This window comes from Hyperolius riggenbachi, chromosome 6 (genome assembly GCF_040937935.1).
Source record: "Hyperolius riggenbachi isolate aHypRig1 chromosome 6, aHypRig1.pri, whole genome shotgun sequence".
In the NCBI taxonomy this organism is placed as follows: Eukaryota; Metazoa; Chordata; class Amphibia; order Anura; family Hyperoliidae; genus Hyperolius; species Hyperolius riggenbachi.
This window is the reverse complement of record NC_090651.1, coordinates 311,146,761-311,166,599: the sequence shown is the minus strand read 5'-3', so window position 1 is coordinate 311,166,599 and position 19,839 is coordinate 311,146,761. Positions and strand designations below refer to the sequence as shown.

The following is a 19,839-nucleotide window of genomic DNA, read 5'->3' as shown; positions in this document are numbered from 1 at the left end:
TTTCGATAGACTTTCAGATTTTCTGATCTATTCTGCAATCGATTTTCCATTCACTTTCATGGAAATCGATCGGTAAATCGAAAACGTGTATGATGTGTACCTAGCATAAAGGTGATGACGGATGTTGCCCATTGGGGATCAAGACCTGATCCCTTTGCTCGGTGCAGAATCAGCACACTCCAGCAGGTGAAGTCCAAAATGTTTATTAGGCAACTACAAAACAGGTAAAAAGGCCGACACGTTTCAAACAGCAATGTCCTAACTCATTGCCGGGCTGCACACACGTGTCAGCTGTGTAGCTGACGACGCGCTGTGTTGCTATGCGGCGGGCGATGGAGGGATCACGAGCGTCAGATGCGTGATGTCATGCAGCAGGTGGGGAGCAGTGCAAACAATGGGATCGGTGGGGGAGAAGCATCGCTGGGGATGAACAGACCCTTCCAGCAGATCGTTCGCGGGTTGGGGGTCGCCGGCTTCCGTATACACCTGATTGTCGTTGTCGGCCACCTCAGCCAACTTAAAGAATTTCTGTAACAAAAAAAAAGTTCCCCTGGGGGGTGCTCACCTCGGGTGGGTGAAGCCTCCAGATCCTATTGAGGCTTCCCCCATCCTCCTGTGTCCCACGGTGGTCTCGATGTAAATATTTACCTTCCCGGTTCCAGCGCAGGATCGGCTCTCCACTCTGAGATAGGCGGAAATAGCCGATCGCTGTCGTCCCGCTCTACTGCGCAGGCGCAAGTCTCCTGCGCCAGCGCAGTTGAGTGGACCCGACAGAGATCGGCTATTTCCGCCTAATTCCGAGCGGAGAGCCGCAACAGCGCCAGCCGCTGAAGCCGGGAAGGTAAATATTGCACAGCCTGACAAATTGTCAGCTGTGTGTTCCGTGGGCTGTAGCGAGACTGCCGTGGGACACAGGAGGACTGGGAAAGTCTCATTAGGATCCAGAGGTTTCCCCCACCCGAGGTGAGTACCCCCCCCAGTTTAACTTTTTTTGTTACAGAGTCTCTTTAAGTCAGCCGTGTTTACGGGCCTTTAGCTTGCCATACACTGACAGACTTTCTCCCAACGTACCCAAAAGATAGATCCCTCTCTGATTGACATCTGATCAGAGAGAGATCTATCATTGCCACCCACTGCACATTGATTTTTCATAGATTTCAGCATGAAATGCACTCACAGAAGATTTGTAGGGTGAACTAGGCCTTACACACCAATATACAGCAATATATAGATACAGGAAGTGTCTCTGATGCTGAAACCAGGAAGATTAACATGAAAGAGGGTATCCTGAATTTCCTGCATTCTACTACTGTATATGTCAACGCGTATGTTTACTGTGTGAGTGAGGTATACTTTAATTGAACTGTATGTCTCACTGTATGGAGGCCATACTATGGTGGTGTGACTTTTTGGCTCTGTTGCCATTTGATAGTTGCTATTGAATGGCAACAGAGCCGAAAAGGAAGTGTTGGGAAATGTACACAGTGTGAAAGAGCACTTAAAGGTGCCCATACACCTGCTTGATCTCCCCGGGGCCAGAGATTGATGTCGCAACGTGGCCGCCCAATAGTAATTTAAATTGTAACTATCGATTGTGAAGGCTGAAAAGATCTCGGTCGGAAGGTGGCGGTCGTGTGTGGCAGTAGGAGCATTTGGTTTCAGGATGACCAGCGGACCCCTGCCTGGTCTCCACACATCTAAAATGTGCTCCCCATTGGCCGTGCTGAGTGTTAGCAGCAGAGCAGAGGCTTACCTGGCCGCTGGTGCTCTCCTCCTGTATCGTCTCCATCACCACCAGGGTGTCCCGAGAGCTGACCACATGTACGTGGTGTAATAAAATATGTGTCATGGGATGCCCAGGCAACAATGGAGAGAGAATACAGGAGCAGCACCCTATCTCATCAGATTACAATGCAACATAAATAAATAGGCAGCGTACTAAAAAACTGCATGCATTGGCCGATGGACCATTCGATTTGATTATCATAATCGAATCGGATGAAAATTGGTGCAGCCAAGTGCATGCCTGATCGAGGATGCAACCAATTTCGGCCCAAAATTGGTCACGTGAATCAGTCGGGCATGCTGCAAGATGTAGGGCAGACTTGCTCATTTGAGTGTACGGCGGTAGGCGATCGGTATTGGGACAAGTGATGAACATGGAGAAACCCCCGGTGCTGTTTCCCCAGGGTATAAATGTACGTGTGAATATGTGCGTTTATACATTACCTGTCCCGTGTGGCGGTGCCTGTCCGTCGTCCGAATCCACCGCTCTTCCATTAGGCCCATACACAACGGCGTATGACTCACACACGTGTCACGCCGCCGGCTTATATGCAGCGGATTCGTAAGATGGACAGGCACCACGACACAGAGCAGGTAATGTGTAAATGCACACAGATGTACATTTATACACGAGGGAACATCGGCAAGGCAGATCCCTCGGGACGATTCCCGAGAGATTTCATGCTGAAATGTATCGGGAATTGGCCTGTGGTGTATGGCCAGCCAACAGATCTCTCTCCTATCAGACTGGACCATAGAGAGATTTGTCTCCTGGTCGAATCTGCCCATCATTGCTGATGTAAAAACAAGACAAAACAAAAAAAAAGCTCAACAAAAAAGGTAACTTTTGCTGCCTGCTAACTTTTCCAGCTGTGTATGATTGCATGCAGCCAGCTATGACAGCGATGAGGTCACACCAAGGGGCAGGCATTGTCTGTCTAGGCAGTTTGTCACACTTCCACGTCATCAGATCTGCAGAGAGCACCAGTTCCACTCCCACTGAATGAATTAACACTTTTCACACCAGCAGCCATCCCCCAGTGCCTCCATTCAGTCATTTGTTCTCAGCACAGGCCCTCTTAGATACGGTTGCCCAGCATGCAGCTTACAGGGACAGCCATCACTTCCCCCTGATCCCCAACCCACAGGCAGGCCCCATCTGCACTCACTGTATGTGTGTCCTATGCAGACCATCAGTGTTATTACATATTAACCACCAGCCGGATCTGCGAGGAGGATCCGATCAATGGGGTTAATCAATCCTCGCAAGGGCAGCCAGCCTGAGAGCCCCCAGGCAGCGGGGAACTACATGTCCCAGCATGCACCCCGGCCGAGACCCGTCGCTCTGTGTCAGTGGGATAGTGATGGTGAGCGGCTGATCGCAGCAGTATTGTATGGTGTGTTGTGGCTCTTACCAGCACAGGACCTGGTCTTCCAGATCTTCAGCAGCAGGATGAGGATGGCAGACAGGTGGGACAGGTCGCCCAGGAACCTGAAGATGTTCATGGCGCTAGATTTATTATTTCTAAGTGATCTGGATGGGGATGATCGGCCCTGGGTGAAATGGATCAGTGCAGGAGTGTGTAGTATGTGCTAGGCCTTGTGTGTGGGAGGAGGGGAGGATTCCACATAGGAGGAGGAGGGGTAGCTGCAGCTCACTGGCCGCCTGCTTCACTGCCCCTACTGGTACCAGGAACTGCTGCTGCTCAGTGCTGAGTGCTCCCAGTGCTGTACCTTCAGGGACACAGCACTGTCTGATCCCTGCTGCTGGTTCCAGCACTGCCTGCCATCTACCTACAGGGATACAGCACTGTCTGATCCCTGCTGCTGGTTCCAGCACTGCCTGCCATCTACCTACAGGGATACAGCACTGTCTGATCCCTGCTGCTGGTTCCAGCACTGCCTGCCATCTACCTACAGGGATACAGCACTGTCTGACCCCTGCTGCTGCTCCCAGCAGTGCCTGCTACCTTTACCTACAGGGACATAGCACTGTCTGACCCCTGTCACCTCTACCTACAGGGACACAGCACTGACTGACCCCTGCTGCTGCTCCCAGCACTGCCTGCCATCTACCTACAGGGACATAGCACTGTCTCACCCCTGCTGCTGCTCCCAGCACTGCCTGCCACCTTTACCTACAGGGACACAGCACTGTCTGACCCCTGCCACCTCTACCTACAGGGACACAGCACTGACTGACCCCTGCTGCTGCTCCCAGCACTGCCTGCCATCTACCTACAGGGACATAGCACTGTCTCACCCCTGCTGCTGCTCCCAGCACTGCCTGCCACCTTTACCTACAGGGATACAGCACTGTCTGACCCCTGCCACCTCTACCTACAGGGACACAGCACTGACTGACCCCTGCTGCTGCTCCCAGCACTGCCTGCCATCTACCTACAGGGATCCAGCACTGCCTGCCATCTACCTACTGGGATACAGCTCTGTCTGACCCCTGCTGCTGCTTCCAGCACTGCCTGCCATCTACCTACAGGGATACAGCACTGTCTGACCTCTGCTGCTGCTCGCAGCACTGCCTGCCATCTACCTACAGGGATACAGCACTGTCTGACCTCTGCTGCTGCTCGCAGCACTGCCTGCCATCGACCTACAGGGATACAGCACTGTCTGACCCCTGCTGCTGCTTCCAGCACTGCCTGCCATCTACCTACAGGGACACAGCACTGTCTGACCCCTGCTGCTGCTCCCAGCACTGCCTGCCATCTACCTACAGAGACATAACACTGTCTGACCCCTGCTGCTGCTCCCAGCACTGCCTGCCATCTACCTACAAAGACATAGCACTGTCTGACCCCTGCTGCTGCTCCCAGCACTGCCTGCCATCTACCTACAGAGACATATCACTGTCTGACCACTGCTGCTGCTCCCAGCACTGCCTGCCATCTACCTACAGGGACACAGCACTGACTGACCCCTGCTGCTGCTCCCAGCACTGCCTGCCATCTACCTACAGGGACATAGCACTGTCTCACCCCTGCTGCTGCTCCCAGCACTGCCTGCCACCTTTACCTACAGGGACACAGCACTGTCTGACCCCTGCCACCTCTACCTACAGGGACACAGCACTGACTGACCCCTGCTGCTGCTCCCAGCACTGCCTGCCATCTACCTACAGGGACATAGCACTGTCTCACCCCTGCTGCTGCTCCCAGCACTGCCTGCCACCTTTACCTACAGGGACACAGCACTGTCTGACCCCTGCCACCTCTACCTACAGGGACACAGCACTGACTGACCCCTGCTGCTGCTCCCAGCACTGCCTGCCATCTACCTACAGGGACATAGCACTGTCTCACCCCTGCTGCTGCTCCCAGCACTGCCTGCCACCTTTACCTACAGGGATACAGCACTGTCTGACCCCTGCCACCTCTACCTACAGGGACACAGCACTGACTGACCCCTGCTGCTGCTCCCAGCACTGCCTGCCATCTACCTACAGGGATCCAGCACTGCCTGCCATCTACCTACTGGGATACAGCTCTGTCTGACCCCTGCTGCTGCTTCCAGCACTGCCTGCCATCTACCTACAGGGATACAGCACTGTCTGACCTCTGCTGCTGCTCGCAGCACTGCCTGCCATCTACCTACAGGGATACAGCACTGTCTGACCTCTGCTGCTGCTCGCAGCACTGCCTGCCATCTACCTACAGGGATACAGCACTGTCTGACCCCTGCTGCTGCTTCCAGCACTGCCTGCCATCTACCTACAGGGACACAGCACTGTCTGACCCCTGCTGCTGCTCCCAGCACTGCCTGCCATCTACCTACAGAGACATAACACTGTCTGACCCCTGCTGCTGCTCCCAGCACTGCCTGCCATCTACCTACAAAGACATAGCACTGTCTGACCCCTGCTGCTGCTCCCAGCACTGCCTGCCATCTACCTACAGAGACATATCACTGTCTGACCACTGCTGCTGCTCCCAGCACTGCCTGCCATCTACCTACAAAGACATAGCACTGTCTGATCCCTGCTGCTGCTCCCAGCACTGCCTGCCATCTACCTACAGAGACATATCACTATCTGACCACTGCTGCTGCTCCCAGCACTGCCTGCTATGGTATCTACCTACAGAGATATAGCACTGTCTGACCCCTGCTGCTGCTTCCAGCACTGCCTGCCATCTACCTGCTACAGGGATACAGCACTGTCTGACCCCTGCTGCTGCTCCCAGCACTGCCTGCCATTTTACCTACAGGGATACAGCACTGTCTGACCCCTGCTGCTGCTTCCAGCACTCCCTGCCATCTACCTACAGAGACATATCACTGTCTGACCCCTGCTGCTGCTCCCAGCACTGCCTGCGATCTACCTACAGAAATATAGCACTGTCTGACCCCTGCTGCTGCTTACAGCACTGCCTGCCATCTACCTGCTACAGGCATATATAAAAACGTCTGTGGCCGCATCCCCGACGTATGCGGCGACCGTTTGCAAGCAAGGGTTGTGCTGTTCAAGTAAGGTAGAAGAAAATCCACTTGCCAGGATTCTTGGAAAGAAGCGACTTGATGCGCTTCCGATGGCGAGGTGAGGGGGCACCTCACTGGGTATGTGTAAGTGAAGGGCGGAGAAAGCTGCAGGCATCCTGGACGCCAGGGTATGGAAAAAAGAGATAGAGTGGCACTGTGCCCAGAAAAACACGCCTCTTTCACCCATCTGGCCTGCTATTGTATCCTATTACCATAGCTCCTTCTCTGCAGTAAAGTTGCGCAGGCGCGCATGTGTGAGATCTGAGAGGCAAAGAAGGAGGTAATAGTATACAAGGACGGGCCAGATGTGGCGTGTTTGTGCTACTGCTCTGATAGTCTTGGAGACAAGGATAGACAGCTTGGTGGTAGAGGACGGAGAAATCTCTTGAGCATTCCCTCACGAGGAAAGTACTGTATTTTCCCACATATAAAATGGCCACCAACTTTTCCAGTTAAAATATACATTTCGGGATATGCTTGCTGGGACAAATGGGCAAGTAAAAAAAAGTTGGTTTTAATGACAGTAGCATGTATTATTTTGAAACTATAATGAATGAAAACTGAGAACTAATGAATTTTAAGATTTTTGTTCATATTATTCCCATTGAAATGCATTTAGAATAAAATAATTCTTAGCAAAATGTACCACCCAAAGAAAGGTGAAATAAACGATATAGATCATTTCGTTGTGATAAGTAGTAATAAAGTTATTGGCGAAAGAATGGGTGGAGCGCTTAAATGTGAAAATTGCTCTGGTCCCCAAGGGGAAAAACCCCTCCGTGGCAAACTGTTTAAGGAAAAATGTATGAACACGGCATTAAATGCAGCATCTGTAGTGCTAGGCTGAACACTGACACGTTGCCTGATGTGACCTACGCTGCTGCTCCTAGCTCTGGTATATGTACTGAAGACACACAGCCTTGTCTATCCAGTGCGTGTGCTGCTCCTGTCTCAAACGCCTGTAGCACCGGACTGAACAATGACACACTGCCTTTTGTGACCCGTGTTCACAAATATCAAATATAGCATTGGAGACACACAGCCTGGTCAGACTTGAGCTGCTCCTACGCTAGCACTGGTATATATAAGCACAGAACTGTACCCTGGTGATTTTCTTGCTCAGACCTGACCTGTGCTTCTAGCACTGTAATATGTAGCAACATGCTGGACTGTGACTCGGCCTGCATTGACCTCTGCTGCCGCTGCTCCTAGTACTGGCATGTATAGCACCAGGCTGTTCGCTGACACATTGGACCTAAGCTGAGCTATGCTGCTGCTTCTAGCGCTTTCATGTGTAGCACCATGCTGGACTGTGACTCTCAGCCTGCACTGACCTCTGCTACTGCTGTTTATGGCTGTAACATCTAGCATCAGGCTGAACACTGACACATTACCTGGTATAACCTGTGCTGCTGCTGCTTGCACTAGCTCTAGCATATGTAGCACTAAGCTGAAGCCACAGAGTCTAATACAACCACATAGAATCTTTTACACATAGCACTAGGTTTTCCATGTATTCTTGTTCTTGTTGTTATTTTCAGGTATGAATGATGAATTAACTGACGGCTTGATTAATGAATGAAGCTGTCAGTAAATTAATCACTTTCTCACAGGTCTGTAAAATATTTGTTAGAGTTATGGACTATAGCAGACACCATAATGGTATCTAATCTATTGTACCTGTCCTGTGCTCCCCTGCGGTTCAGAGTTGAAGCAGTTTGACTTTTCTTTGTATCTCCTTGCAAAGTGCTACCCCCCCCCCCCCCCCCTTCCCTGGCCTCTGCCTCACACTAACTTTCCCCCTGGCCTCTGCCTCACATTAAAGGGGCCCATACACTGGTCGATTTCAGCCTTCGATTGATTCAATCGGAAATAGATTGCTGATCGATTGGTCAATCGATCGATTTGCGGTCGATTTCGATCAATTTGATCTATCTGACAGGATGGAAGATCTAGGTTGATCGATCGATGGCCCATAGAGTTACATTGGATCTAATGGTCCAATAATGCATTTAGATCAATTTTCAATAGATTTCCAATAGATTTAATTCTGAAATCTATTGGAAGTCTGTTCCTAGTGTGTGGCACACATCAGATAGATTCCTGTCAGATTCGACTTGACAGGCATCTGCCAGAAATTTATCTGATGGTCAATAAAGCTGTAAATCTATAAGTGTATGGGTACCTTTACTTACCCCTGGCCACTGCCTGACAGTAACCTTACCCCTGGCCACTGCCTGACAGTAACCTTACCCCTGGCCACTGCCTGACAGTAACCTTACCCCTGGCCACTGCCTGACAGTAACCTTACCCCTGGCCACTGCCTGACAGTAACCTTACCCCTGGCCACTGCCTGACAGTAACCTTACCCCTGGCCACTGCCTGACAGTAACCTTACCCCTGGCCACTGCCTGACAGTAACCTTACCCCTGGCCACTGCCTGACAGTAACCTTACCCCTGGCCACTGCCTGACAGTAACCTTACCCCTGGCCACTGCCTAACAGTAACCTTACCCCTGGCCACTGCCATCTGTCTCACGCTTACTTTCCCCATGGCCTCTTTTTCATACACCTGTACACACGGTAGTGGCGGTCGTTATTGACCTTCTCTAGTGAGAATCCAGCATGTGTACAGCAGCCCCTGACCCCTCTTGGGCAGTAATCTGTCTGGCAGATCGCTTCTGCTGATTGACTGCCGAAAGCATTGCTCTCTCCACTTACGCCGCCCATCCCATGACATCATAGTTACATAGTTATTTGGGTTGAAAAAAGACATACGTCCATCGAGTTCAACCAAAGAACAAAGTACAACACCAGCCTGCTCCCTCACATATCCCTGTTGATCCAGAGGAAGGCGAAAAACCCATACAAGGCATGGTCCAATTAGCCCCAAAAAGGAAAAAATCCCTTCCTGACTCCAGATGGCAATCAGATAAAACCCCTGGATCAACATCATTGGGCATTACCTAGTAATTGTAGCCATGGATGTCTTTCAATGCAAGGAAAGCATCTAAGCCCCCTTTAAATGCAGGTATAGAATTTGCCATAACTACTTCCTGTGGCAAATGCTTGTGTCACTCCACCCTGCATATAAACAAAACACATCGTTATGCTGCAGGCTAACTACACCTCTATCAGCCTCAGCCAAGCCGTGTCGCCCAAAGTATCAGTTACCATTCCCTGTAGGACAACATGCCTGGTACATGTGTACAAAGTTTCACTTTCCCCGACACCTCTGCCTCACACTAGCATTCCACCTGACGTCTGCCTCACATTAGTGAGGTGTAAATTGTTCAAAGACTTTGAATCGCACTGTGCTATAGTGTGCAAAACAGTGTCTGGTACATTTCAATTTAACCACTTAAGGACCACCGGCTTTACCCCCCTAGTGACCAGGCTATTTTTTTACAATTTAGGCCACTACAGCTTTAAGGCCTCGCTGCAGGGCGATACAACTTAGCACACAAGTGATCCCCCCCCTTTTCTGCCCACCAACAGCGCTTTCTGTTAGTGGGCTCTGATCCCTGCTGGCATGTTTATGAATTTTTTTGTTTATTTATTAATACATTTTCCAATTTTTTTCATTATTTTTAAATCCCTCCCTCTCCCCGCCAGCCAATCACAGTAATCGGCTGTCATAGGCATTAGCCTATGACAGCCAATCAGTAGATTGCAGCACTGTACAATGTAAATAGATAGTAGTTTCGCCATCTAACAGTCTCCCAGCGCGATCGCCGCTGGGAGACTGATGATGGAGCAGAGCTCTGTCATTCAAGCAGAGATGCGCGCGCATCGGAGTGCTCGATCTCCTGCAAAACCCCACCCCAGGACTTCATGCCAATTGGCGTTGAGAGGTCCTGGGGCTGCGGCCGTGCCCATGCCAATTGGCGCGTAGCGGTTCTTAGATAATGTTAGTGTGAAAGCACCCTTTAAGGGTAACTAACATGTAAGATAAGGACACACACATAGGTCCTATTACACATTGAGTTTTTTTCTCCACCAGCAGTTAAACAGAAAGTTCGGAGGCAAAAAAGGGGGGGGGGGGGGGACTAGGGAAGAAAGGGGGACAAGAAGGGGGGGGGGGGGAAGGGGAGAAGGGAAAGACTACACTATTCAAGGAAATTCCTACAATGTTTGGAGACATACACCACATCACCCAAACACCCTCCATGCAGCAAAATTCATAGTCAAAGAAGGAGCAATTTATCTTTCAACATTATTATGCATATACCAACACTCACTGTAACTCTGTCTACAAGGGGACTCCTCGCACCTTTGTGTTTGTCCCAAACCCCTGATTCCACGTGCACAGCACTATACTCAGAATGGTAAGTACACCTTCTACCCCATATCTCAAAGGAAACTTCTAAGGGAAAAGTCCACATTTAGGCCCTGTGGATGTCTCGACCTCAGCCGGTACATCCACATCGCCTCCCGCTGCAGCAGCATCGCTTCCGTTCTCTCCGTGCGCATGGAGGCCTCCAAGGCATCAATGCACAAGGCACAAATATCGACAATGAAGCCATTATGTGCATCCTGGAAATGTTCTGCAATAGGGGATTTCCTTTCCCCACTAGCAATGTTTCCAATGTGCTCCAATAGTCTTGTTTTGAATGCACGTGTCGTCATACCGACGTAGTATTTATTGCACGGGCATTTAATCAGGTAAACAATCCACGTCGAGTTGCAATTAAAAAACGCCTTTAACTTATACTCCTTTGAATGGTCCTGGGAGAGGAAACTGTTAGTTCTCAAGACAAAGGGGCAGGCCTTGCAGGATCCACAACGAAACATACCAAACGCAGGGGGTATGCGGTCTAGCCAAGTCCCTCCCTCTTTTTTGGACAATTCCGAATGGACCAGGACATCACACAGATTCCTGGCTCGACGAGCCGTTACCAAAGGTCTAGGCCCCACTATTTCCCTGATCCCAGGATCTAGCTGCAACACTCTCCAACAAGTCCCCAAGGCCCTATTCAATTCATCCCAGTGTGCATTAAACTGGGTTACTATCCTAGTGCAACCTTTAGTTCCACCATCAGCAGCGGGACGAGCACGGGGGCGGAGCAGTGATTCACGTTCAGTGCGAAGTGCTCTATTTAAACTCCGACGCAGTGCCTTATGTGGGTAGCCTCTTTCTCGAAATCGTTTATACATCTCCCCAGCCTCACATTTGAACTGCTCAATATCTGAGCAGTTCCGACGAATTCTAAGGAATTGTTCCGTCGGGATCCCGCCGATCACAGACCTCGGATGATGGCTCGCCGCGTGGAGGAGTGAATTTCCCGCAGTGGGCTTCCGGAATGTCCGAGTTGTCAGCCTATTATTCACCCTCACTATCTCGAGGTCCAGAAACGTGATCTTCTCCGGATCAACCGAGAACGTGAGGCGTAAATTGCGTCTGTTACAGTTTAAAGCAGACACAAATTCCTGGAATCCCTCCGCGGACCCCCTCCACACGACGAGCACATCATCAATGTATCTTAACCAAAGGGCCACACCCCCATGGAACAGCTCATTTCAATACACATCCTGTTCCTCCCACACTCCCAGATGAAGGCACGCGTACGCTGGAGCGCACGCCACCCCCATGCTTGTCCCCCTCAGCTGATGGTAGTACCTTCCCTCGAACATGAAAAAGTTATTGTGTAGGACAAAGGACATGAGATCTACTATATAGGAGTTATGTATATCATGTAGGGGAAAGGTCTCAAACAAGACATATTCAAGAGCCTCCAATCCAGTGGTATGGGGAATTGATGTATATAGCCCTTCGACATCTATTGATGCCAAAATGCAGTTATCATCCATTGCGAAGCCATTCAGTTTATTTAGCACTTCCATTGAGTCCCTTACATAAGAGGGTAACCTCTTTACCAAGGGCTGCAATTTCTGATCCAAGTATCTTCCTACTGCCTCACAGGGACCTGCTACTGCCGACACGATTGGGCGACCCGGTGGAGGCATGACACCCTTATGTATCTTAGGGAGGATATACATGGTCGGCCTTGTAAATTCCTCAACTTTCATATAGCTATACTCTTCAACATTGAGGATGCCATGCCTCAAACCCAGGAGCAACCGGTAGTTCAGCTCATCTACAACATGCCAAAAGGGGTCACATTCAATTCTATTGTATGTTGATGTGTCGCCAAGTTGCCTGTAAATCTCCTCAGTGTACATACATCTATCCATCAAAACTGTGTTGCCCCCCTTGTCGCTAGGCTTGATTATCAGATCCTCACGGTTTTTAGATCCTCCAGTGCCCATCTCTCACCCGGAGTAAGGTTGTCCTGCCCACCCGGAGCATCCCACTTAAAGGCTTGAATTTCCTGCTCAAAGAGTTCCAAGAAAGTACTCAGATATCGATTTGAAACCAAAGAAGGCATATATTTAGATTTTGGACGTAATTTTACATGTGTGGGAGATTCCACCACAGACAGCCAATCATCATCTATTTCACCAACCCGACCAGCGGAAGGAACACCCTCACGCTGGTCAACATCAGCACCTTCAAATTCCAATCTGAGCTGTACCTTTCTAAGGAACATAGTTACATCCGTAAAAATGGTGAATTCATCTGCTTTCCCAGTGGGTGAGAAGGACAACCCCTTTTCCAAGAGCGAGAGATGGTCACCGGTGAGAGCAACACTGGACAGATTAATTACCGATTTTGACAGGACACCTCCACTCCTCCAATCCTTCCACTCCTCAACTCCATTTTGGACTGACTCTCCGTCTGTTTTGTTCCCTTCCTCGCCTCCTCTCCCATCTCCGCCCCCGTCCCTCTGCCAACTACCTCCCCTTGATTTACAGTTGACTCTTTCTCCTGCGCCACCTCCTTGGTCGGGGGATTCTCTCCCAACTCCACATTTTTCAGGATACCTTTGGGCTGTGCAGGGGTCTCTAAAAAAGTGACCGATCTACTCAGTTCCTCTCCCTCAGATGCATCAGCCTCCGATCCCGAGGTTTCTCCCGGACGATGTGGTGGACCTTTCCCTTTCTTACGTCGTTTCCGACTCAACTTGGTGGTTAAAGGGAATCTTTCTTTAGTCATCCAATCCAACCTATCTTGTTCAAACTTCTTTTGTTTGGTCCTTCTTAAATATGCATTGTATTTCTCAACTTCCTTTTTGACCTGATCATTAAACCTGTCAAACATAGGGGCATCCTTCCTCTGATCCAGAGCCAATCTCCTCTCCTCTATCTCCAAACCCAAACCCTCCAACTGGATCCTCTCCTCCTCGACAATCATCTGCATCACCCCAATACCACGCTCAATACAGCTTTTTTCCCATCTAGGCAAAAATCTATCATTGTGCAAATGGGGAGCTGGAATGGTCTTCTCCCGCAGGCCTGGGGGCACAATTCCTGCTCCAATATAGCCCTCAAGAGAGGAAACATTCCATTTTCTCCGCAAAAATTTATTCATTGCATTCCGATACGTTCTAAACGTGGATTTCAATTCTTTGCTAGTTGACTCTGATTGAGCAGAGGTACCGGGGATGTGAGTGTCACTACTGCCCCCTAGATCCCTAAAGGCCTCCTGTATCTCCAGCTGCATTTCATCACTCAATTTAAAGGCCATGATAGACGTGATTAACATCTGCAAAGGAACACAAAATATTGGAGATGGGAGAGATACAGCAGCCACACTAATGATGCGCTCAACACAGCCTACAACAAATTGGAGCAGTCACAGGTCATATCTGAGAAACCTCAGTATAGCAGTAAAAAGGGGGGGTTTTGGGGAGGGGAAGAAGGTTTGACCATAAATCACCCATTACACCACCTTCACTAGGTAATTTTTACCCAACCGCCACAATTGTATCAAACAATTCCAAATGTGACAAGGTTGACGTGAAAATGTAAGGATTATTTTATTGATTCGTTAGTGACTATACCAAAATGTAAAAGGCGTGTCAGAGCACAACACATTAAAAAACAGCTCTGTTGTACAATAACTGCGTCACACCTCCATCCAAACACACCACAGAGACACACCATACGCACACGGGCCTATAGGGACTGCAACAAGTCTCAAAACCTCAGTTCACAAGTCCATTGATGAAGAGCAAGATTCCTCCTATTTGCGCAGCAAAGCGAGCAAAGCACAGCAAAGCAGTCCGCAGCTTGGAAGCACAGTCGTACAAGACTTGTTGATACTCACACCTCTGGCAGCTTAAGTGAGATCCGAGGTTCAGGACTTTAGTACCTTTCTACAGGGGCCCCTGTATCTGCATGTATTGTCCCCCGGCCACCGACAAGCTTCCCATCCGCGCCGACATGTCAGACGAGACTGTAACAATAAAGTTTCCACTAAGGCTCTCGGCGTTCAGTCGTGCACTGCGGTCATCTTCCGCCTCTGCACTGCTGGAGAAGATTTCCGCTTTCGCTCGGTATAGCCCAGCAGAGCCAGCCAGTATGATTCCCACACAGGGTAATCAGCATCAGGACTTGAGCCTGCCTCTCCGTGGTGCGCCAGATCGGCAGTGCAGCCGCAGCACAAGCCGCCTACTAGTTTCAACCGGCGCTTCCGGTCTTCCTCAGGGCGTGGCCTATCGTCTGGGGGCCAATCCTTTTACAGGTTCCTTTGGCTCCTCCTCTACTGCGCTGGTCAGACAAGTGTGACTACTAATCTCATCCCACCGGAACCCATTAGTTTTTCTCATTAGTTCCACTACAGTTCCTCACACGCTCGCCCATCATTCAAAGGACACACACATAGGTCCTATAACACATATTGATTTTTTTTCTCCACCAGCAGTTAAACAGAAAGTTCGGAGGCAAAAAAGGGGGGGGGACTAGGGAAGAAAGGGGGACAAGAAGGGGGGGGGGAGGAAAAGGGGAGGAGGGGAGAAGGGAAAGACCACACTATTCAAGGAAATTCCTACAATGTTTGGAGACATACACCACATCACCCAAACACCCTCCATGCAGCAAAATTCATAGTCAAAGAAGGAGCAATTTATCTTTCAACATTATTATGCATATACCAACACTCACTGTAACTCTGTCTACAAGGGGACTCCTCGCACCTTTGTGTTTGTCCCAAACCCCTGATTCCACGTGCACAGCACTATACTCAGAATGGTAAGTACACCTTCTACCCCATATCTCAAAGGAAACTTCTAAGGGAAAAGTCCACATTTAGGCCCTGTGGATGTCTCGACCTCAGCCGGTACATCCACATCGCCTCCCGCTGCAGCAGCATCGCTTCCGTTCTCTCCGTGCGCATGGAGGCCTCCAATTTGGGTTGAAAAAAGACATATGTCCATCGAGTTCAACCAGAGAACAAAGTACAACACCAGCCTGCTCCCTCACATATCCCTGTTGATCCAGAGGAAGGCGAAAAACCCTTACAAGGCATGGTCCAATTAGCCCCAAAAGGGAAAAATCCCTTCCCGACTCCAGATGGCAATCAGATAAAACCCCTGGATCAACATCATTGGGCATTACCTAGTAATTGTAGCCATGGATGTCTTTCAATGCAAGGAAAGCATCTAAGCCCCCTTTAAATGCAGGTATAGAATTTGCCATAACTACTTCCTGTGGCAAATGCTTGTGTCACTCTACCCTGCATATAAACAGAACACATCGTTATGCTGCAGGCTAACTACACCTCTATCAGCCTCAGCCAAGCCGTGTCGCCCAAAGTATCAGTTACCATTCCCCGTAGGACAACATGCCTGGTACATGTGTACAAAGTTTCACTTTCCCCGTCACCTCTGCCTCACACTAGCATTCCACCTGGCGTCTGCCTCACATTAGTGAGGTGTAAATTGTTCAAAGACTTTGAACCGCACTGTGCTATAGTGTGCAAAACAGTGTTTGGTACAATTCAATTTAACCACTTAAGGACCACCTGCTCCATCATCAGTCTCCCAGCGGCGATTGCGCTAGGAGACTGATGATGGAGCAGAGCTCTGTCATTCAAGCAGAGATGCGCGCGCATCGGAGTGCTCGATCTCCTGCAAAACCCCACCCCAGAACTTCATGCCAATTGGCGTTGAGAGGTCCTGGGGCTGCGGCCGAGCCCATGCCAATTGGCGCGTAGCGGTTCTTAGATAATGTTAGTGTGAAAGCACCCTTTAAGGGTAACTAACATGTAAGATGATGACATAAACATGTATGTACAGTCCTAAGCCTACATGGAACTTGGGTGTGTTTCTTATTCCTCACTGTAAAGGTTAAGAATTCAGGTAAGTAAATGACACTTTCTCAAACGTCGGACTGTAGTGTAACTCTCACCAATAACTAATTGCAAAATGTAAAACTCTTATAAGGCAGAGACACCTGAGTGAATAGTTTAATAAAAGTAGTAGATCAAGATGGAGCTATAAAACATTTAAAGACTGTGTCATTCAGCTAGGACAATAAAAATATCAAACTTACTTTTTCTTCTGGGTGAAGATGCTTTTGCTATACACCAGCAGCGCGTGAGCACAAAAGGAGGAAGCAGATGATGGATGGAAACTGCGGTGGGCGATGGCCGGCAGGTTAAGTATAAATAAACGCATTGGGAGGGTCATTTACAATAGGGGGGACAGCACTGGGGGTTGTTGCATTCTTGGCTCAATCCGATATTGCACGCCATTACTGATGCGCACACTTTCGAGCACGTCGGCCCAAGATTTACAAGCATGTCCAATTGATAACAATTTTGGCCCAAGATTGGTCACATTGTCGATCGAGCATGCTCTTGGCAGCACCGATTTTCATCTGATTCGATAATAATTATTAGTATCAACCCACTTTGATTTACATGCTGCTTTATCCCACACTGGTATGAGTGGACAAGTGTGTCTGACAACATTTTCAATTTTCTTTTCATTGCAGGCTGGAATATTTTTTTGAAAGTGAACAATATTTTTCATATAATAAAGAACTATGAATATAAACATTCCAGATGTAACCCCCTTTTTTCTTTTACCCTTTTTCCTATTTTTTCTAAATCAGGGGTCCCCAAACGTTTTGGGTAGAGGGCCGGGTCAACATACTTCAGACTGCTGAGGGGCCGGAGTATGCATAAAATGTTGTCTTTGCGGGCCAGACAGTGAAGCATACCCAGGTGACAACCTGCAGTCCAATTGGACAGCAGTGTCACCTGATGTGGAATTTGATTGGAAACCAGCGAATGACTGCATACTGGCTTCCATGTGGATGGGTGGTGCCAGCACTGCTATTCTATATGTGGATCACCAATATTTAAAGATGTAGCTGACCGCATCTATAAGTAATAGATTTTGTGTGTGGGGGACTGGTAAAAAAGCCTCAGGGGGCCACATTCGGCCCGCGGGCCTTAGTTTAAGGACCACTGGTCTAATTAGTCTGGGTTGATGTTTTCATAAATGAGTAAAATATTGAAATAGCTATATAAAAAAAAAGAATGGGCATTTTTTACGCTAATAATGTCACTTTATAACCATGTGTCTTATGCTGTTCTGCAGCCTCTAATAAGTTTAACTATCAGATTGGAAATTTTCAAGCCATAATTATACTGTTAGAAAGTGATTAAACTATCTGCAATATTTGTTATTTGGAACAGCAGTATTTAATCATTATCTTTTTTAATCAAAAGGTTTTATACGACTTGGCAGATTCACATTAATACTTTGTAGTTTTATGCATTATCTATTCCATTCCATCATCTCAAGTGAATTAAGTCATTAGTGCCAGTCATTATTTTCCAACAAAAGTTATAACAATAAACTAAACAGAGTGAAAACATAAATCTAAATAGTCTGGTTTGATTAACCACTGATACAGTCTCCTATCCCTTAAAAAAATAATTTAAAAAAATTATCTCCCACTCAATGAAGCATCCCTATTTTATTTCATTAAGTTTTTTATTTTTTACTTAACTTTAAAAAACAAAACAAACAAAAAAAAAACCAGAAAAATGTGCTCATTCCGTACAAAAATAAGATATAGATCATAATAAAATTAATTAACCAAGCAGCTGATGAATACCACTTTACATAAATCTAGGAAAGAAATTACAGCAATTTGGTCTAAAAGCAGATCCATCCATCCAGAGTCCAAGGAATGTATACAATACAATGACCCGGGTCATTTTTTAAACACAATTCTAGCTCAAGCTGTGGCTTAGTTTTCCTCTGAAGTCCCACCTCAGTGTTAGAAAGTTTATAAAAACACTGAAAGGGTCATGATGTCTACCGCCTAAAAGGCAGCCTGAATGGTGGATAGGGATGGTCGAAAATGCTGATTTCCGATGAAATGTCCACTTTCCGATTCTGTAGAATTTCACAGAAATTCTGAATTTCCGACTTCTGCATAATGTTATTTTTTTGCCAATAAAGTTAGTTAATTGTAAAAAAAAAAAAAAAAATAATAATAATAAAGGCAGAATCGGCTATTTTTTTTTTTTTTTTTTGCGTAATGTGCAATTATGCAGAAACTGCATTTCTGATGGGCAACCACAGTAAATTTCTACATTTCATGATTAGATTATAGTTCCAAAGATCCAAACTTCTGATTGGCCTAAAATTACTGCAGTAATCCAATTTCCGCTGATTAACCCAGAGTTAGTCCTCTTTCACAGTGCAACGTTAAAGTCGCTAGTTAGAAAAATGTTTTAACGTGGACTAACGCACAGCAATACAAAGTCTGTGCAACATTCACAGTGCACACGTTGTGTTGTGTGTAACGTGTAGCAATATTTAGAAAGTGCTGCATGCTGTGCGTTTAGCAATACATTTGCTGCATTATGTGTGTTGCACATGCTCATTAATGTTTCTTTTTTTTAAAAATGTTTTCATTCCATCAGTATGCGTCAAAAACGGCGCACCAAGAGACAACGCAGTGCAAAATAACGTCCAATTTCATAACCTACATGTGCTGCATTAGGGGCACGTTGTGCGACTTTAACGTCGCATCAAACGCAACGTCCCACTGTGAAAGAGGCCTAAGTGTGTGGCGATGCAGCAGTGATGTGACAATAAGGGAGCACTGTCCCTCCATCAGTGGCTGGTGTTTCCATAGATACACAATACTTACCTGATACCCAATATCCAACTGAGCAGAGTTTGTTTTTAGTTATCATGTATAGCAGGTGTTTACAGATTATATGAATCACATGACTAAACAGAACAAGCAGCTTTTAGCAACAATTTTTAGGCATCTGAACCATTTCCACCATTGTTTTCCAACCCTAAATGTATCTGTTTAACGTGACTGAGTTTAGTTCCCATTTCTGCTTCAGATCTCTGATGATTATTCTGAAAATGTGAGGTTTTACAGGACTGTAGGTAAATAACGATGACAACCGAGTTCACTCTACTTACAAGGCTACAAGGGGTTCTCTAGTCATCTGTCCTTGTGACCGCTGTGACCTGTGATATCATGCCTGTCACTGAGGGGCCTTGCTCTGTTTGTCAGAATGGAAAGCAATGCAAGCCATAGACATATTGAGCACACACTGAGTGTAAAAATACCTGCAAATCTCTCGGCAAGAGCCCGTTCCCTTAATCTGTGACTCCGGCTGCACCTCAGCTGGGTCCTGTGCAACACAGGAAGCTGATGGATGCTGCACATACG

The 19,839-nt window shown here is 47.8% G+C and overlaps 1 protein-coding gene across 1 annotated transcript in view; it reads right to left on the bottom strand.

Moving 5' to 3' along the window:
- KDELR1 (KDEL endoplasmic reticulum protein retention receptor 1) overlaps nt 1–3,421 on the bottom strand; it is a 51,982-nt gene extending 48,561 nt beyond the window's left edge. Inside the window, exon 1 of the mRNA XM_068241309.1 lies at nt 3,201–3,421. Within this exon, the coding sequence (XP_068097410.1) occupies nt 3,201–3,291 (91 nt within the window). The 5' untranslated portion in view covers nt 3,292–3,421. The remainder of the gene's footprint in view (nt 1–3,200) is intronic.
- Between the last annotated feature and the right edge of the window lie 16,418 nt (nt 3,422–19,839).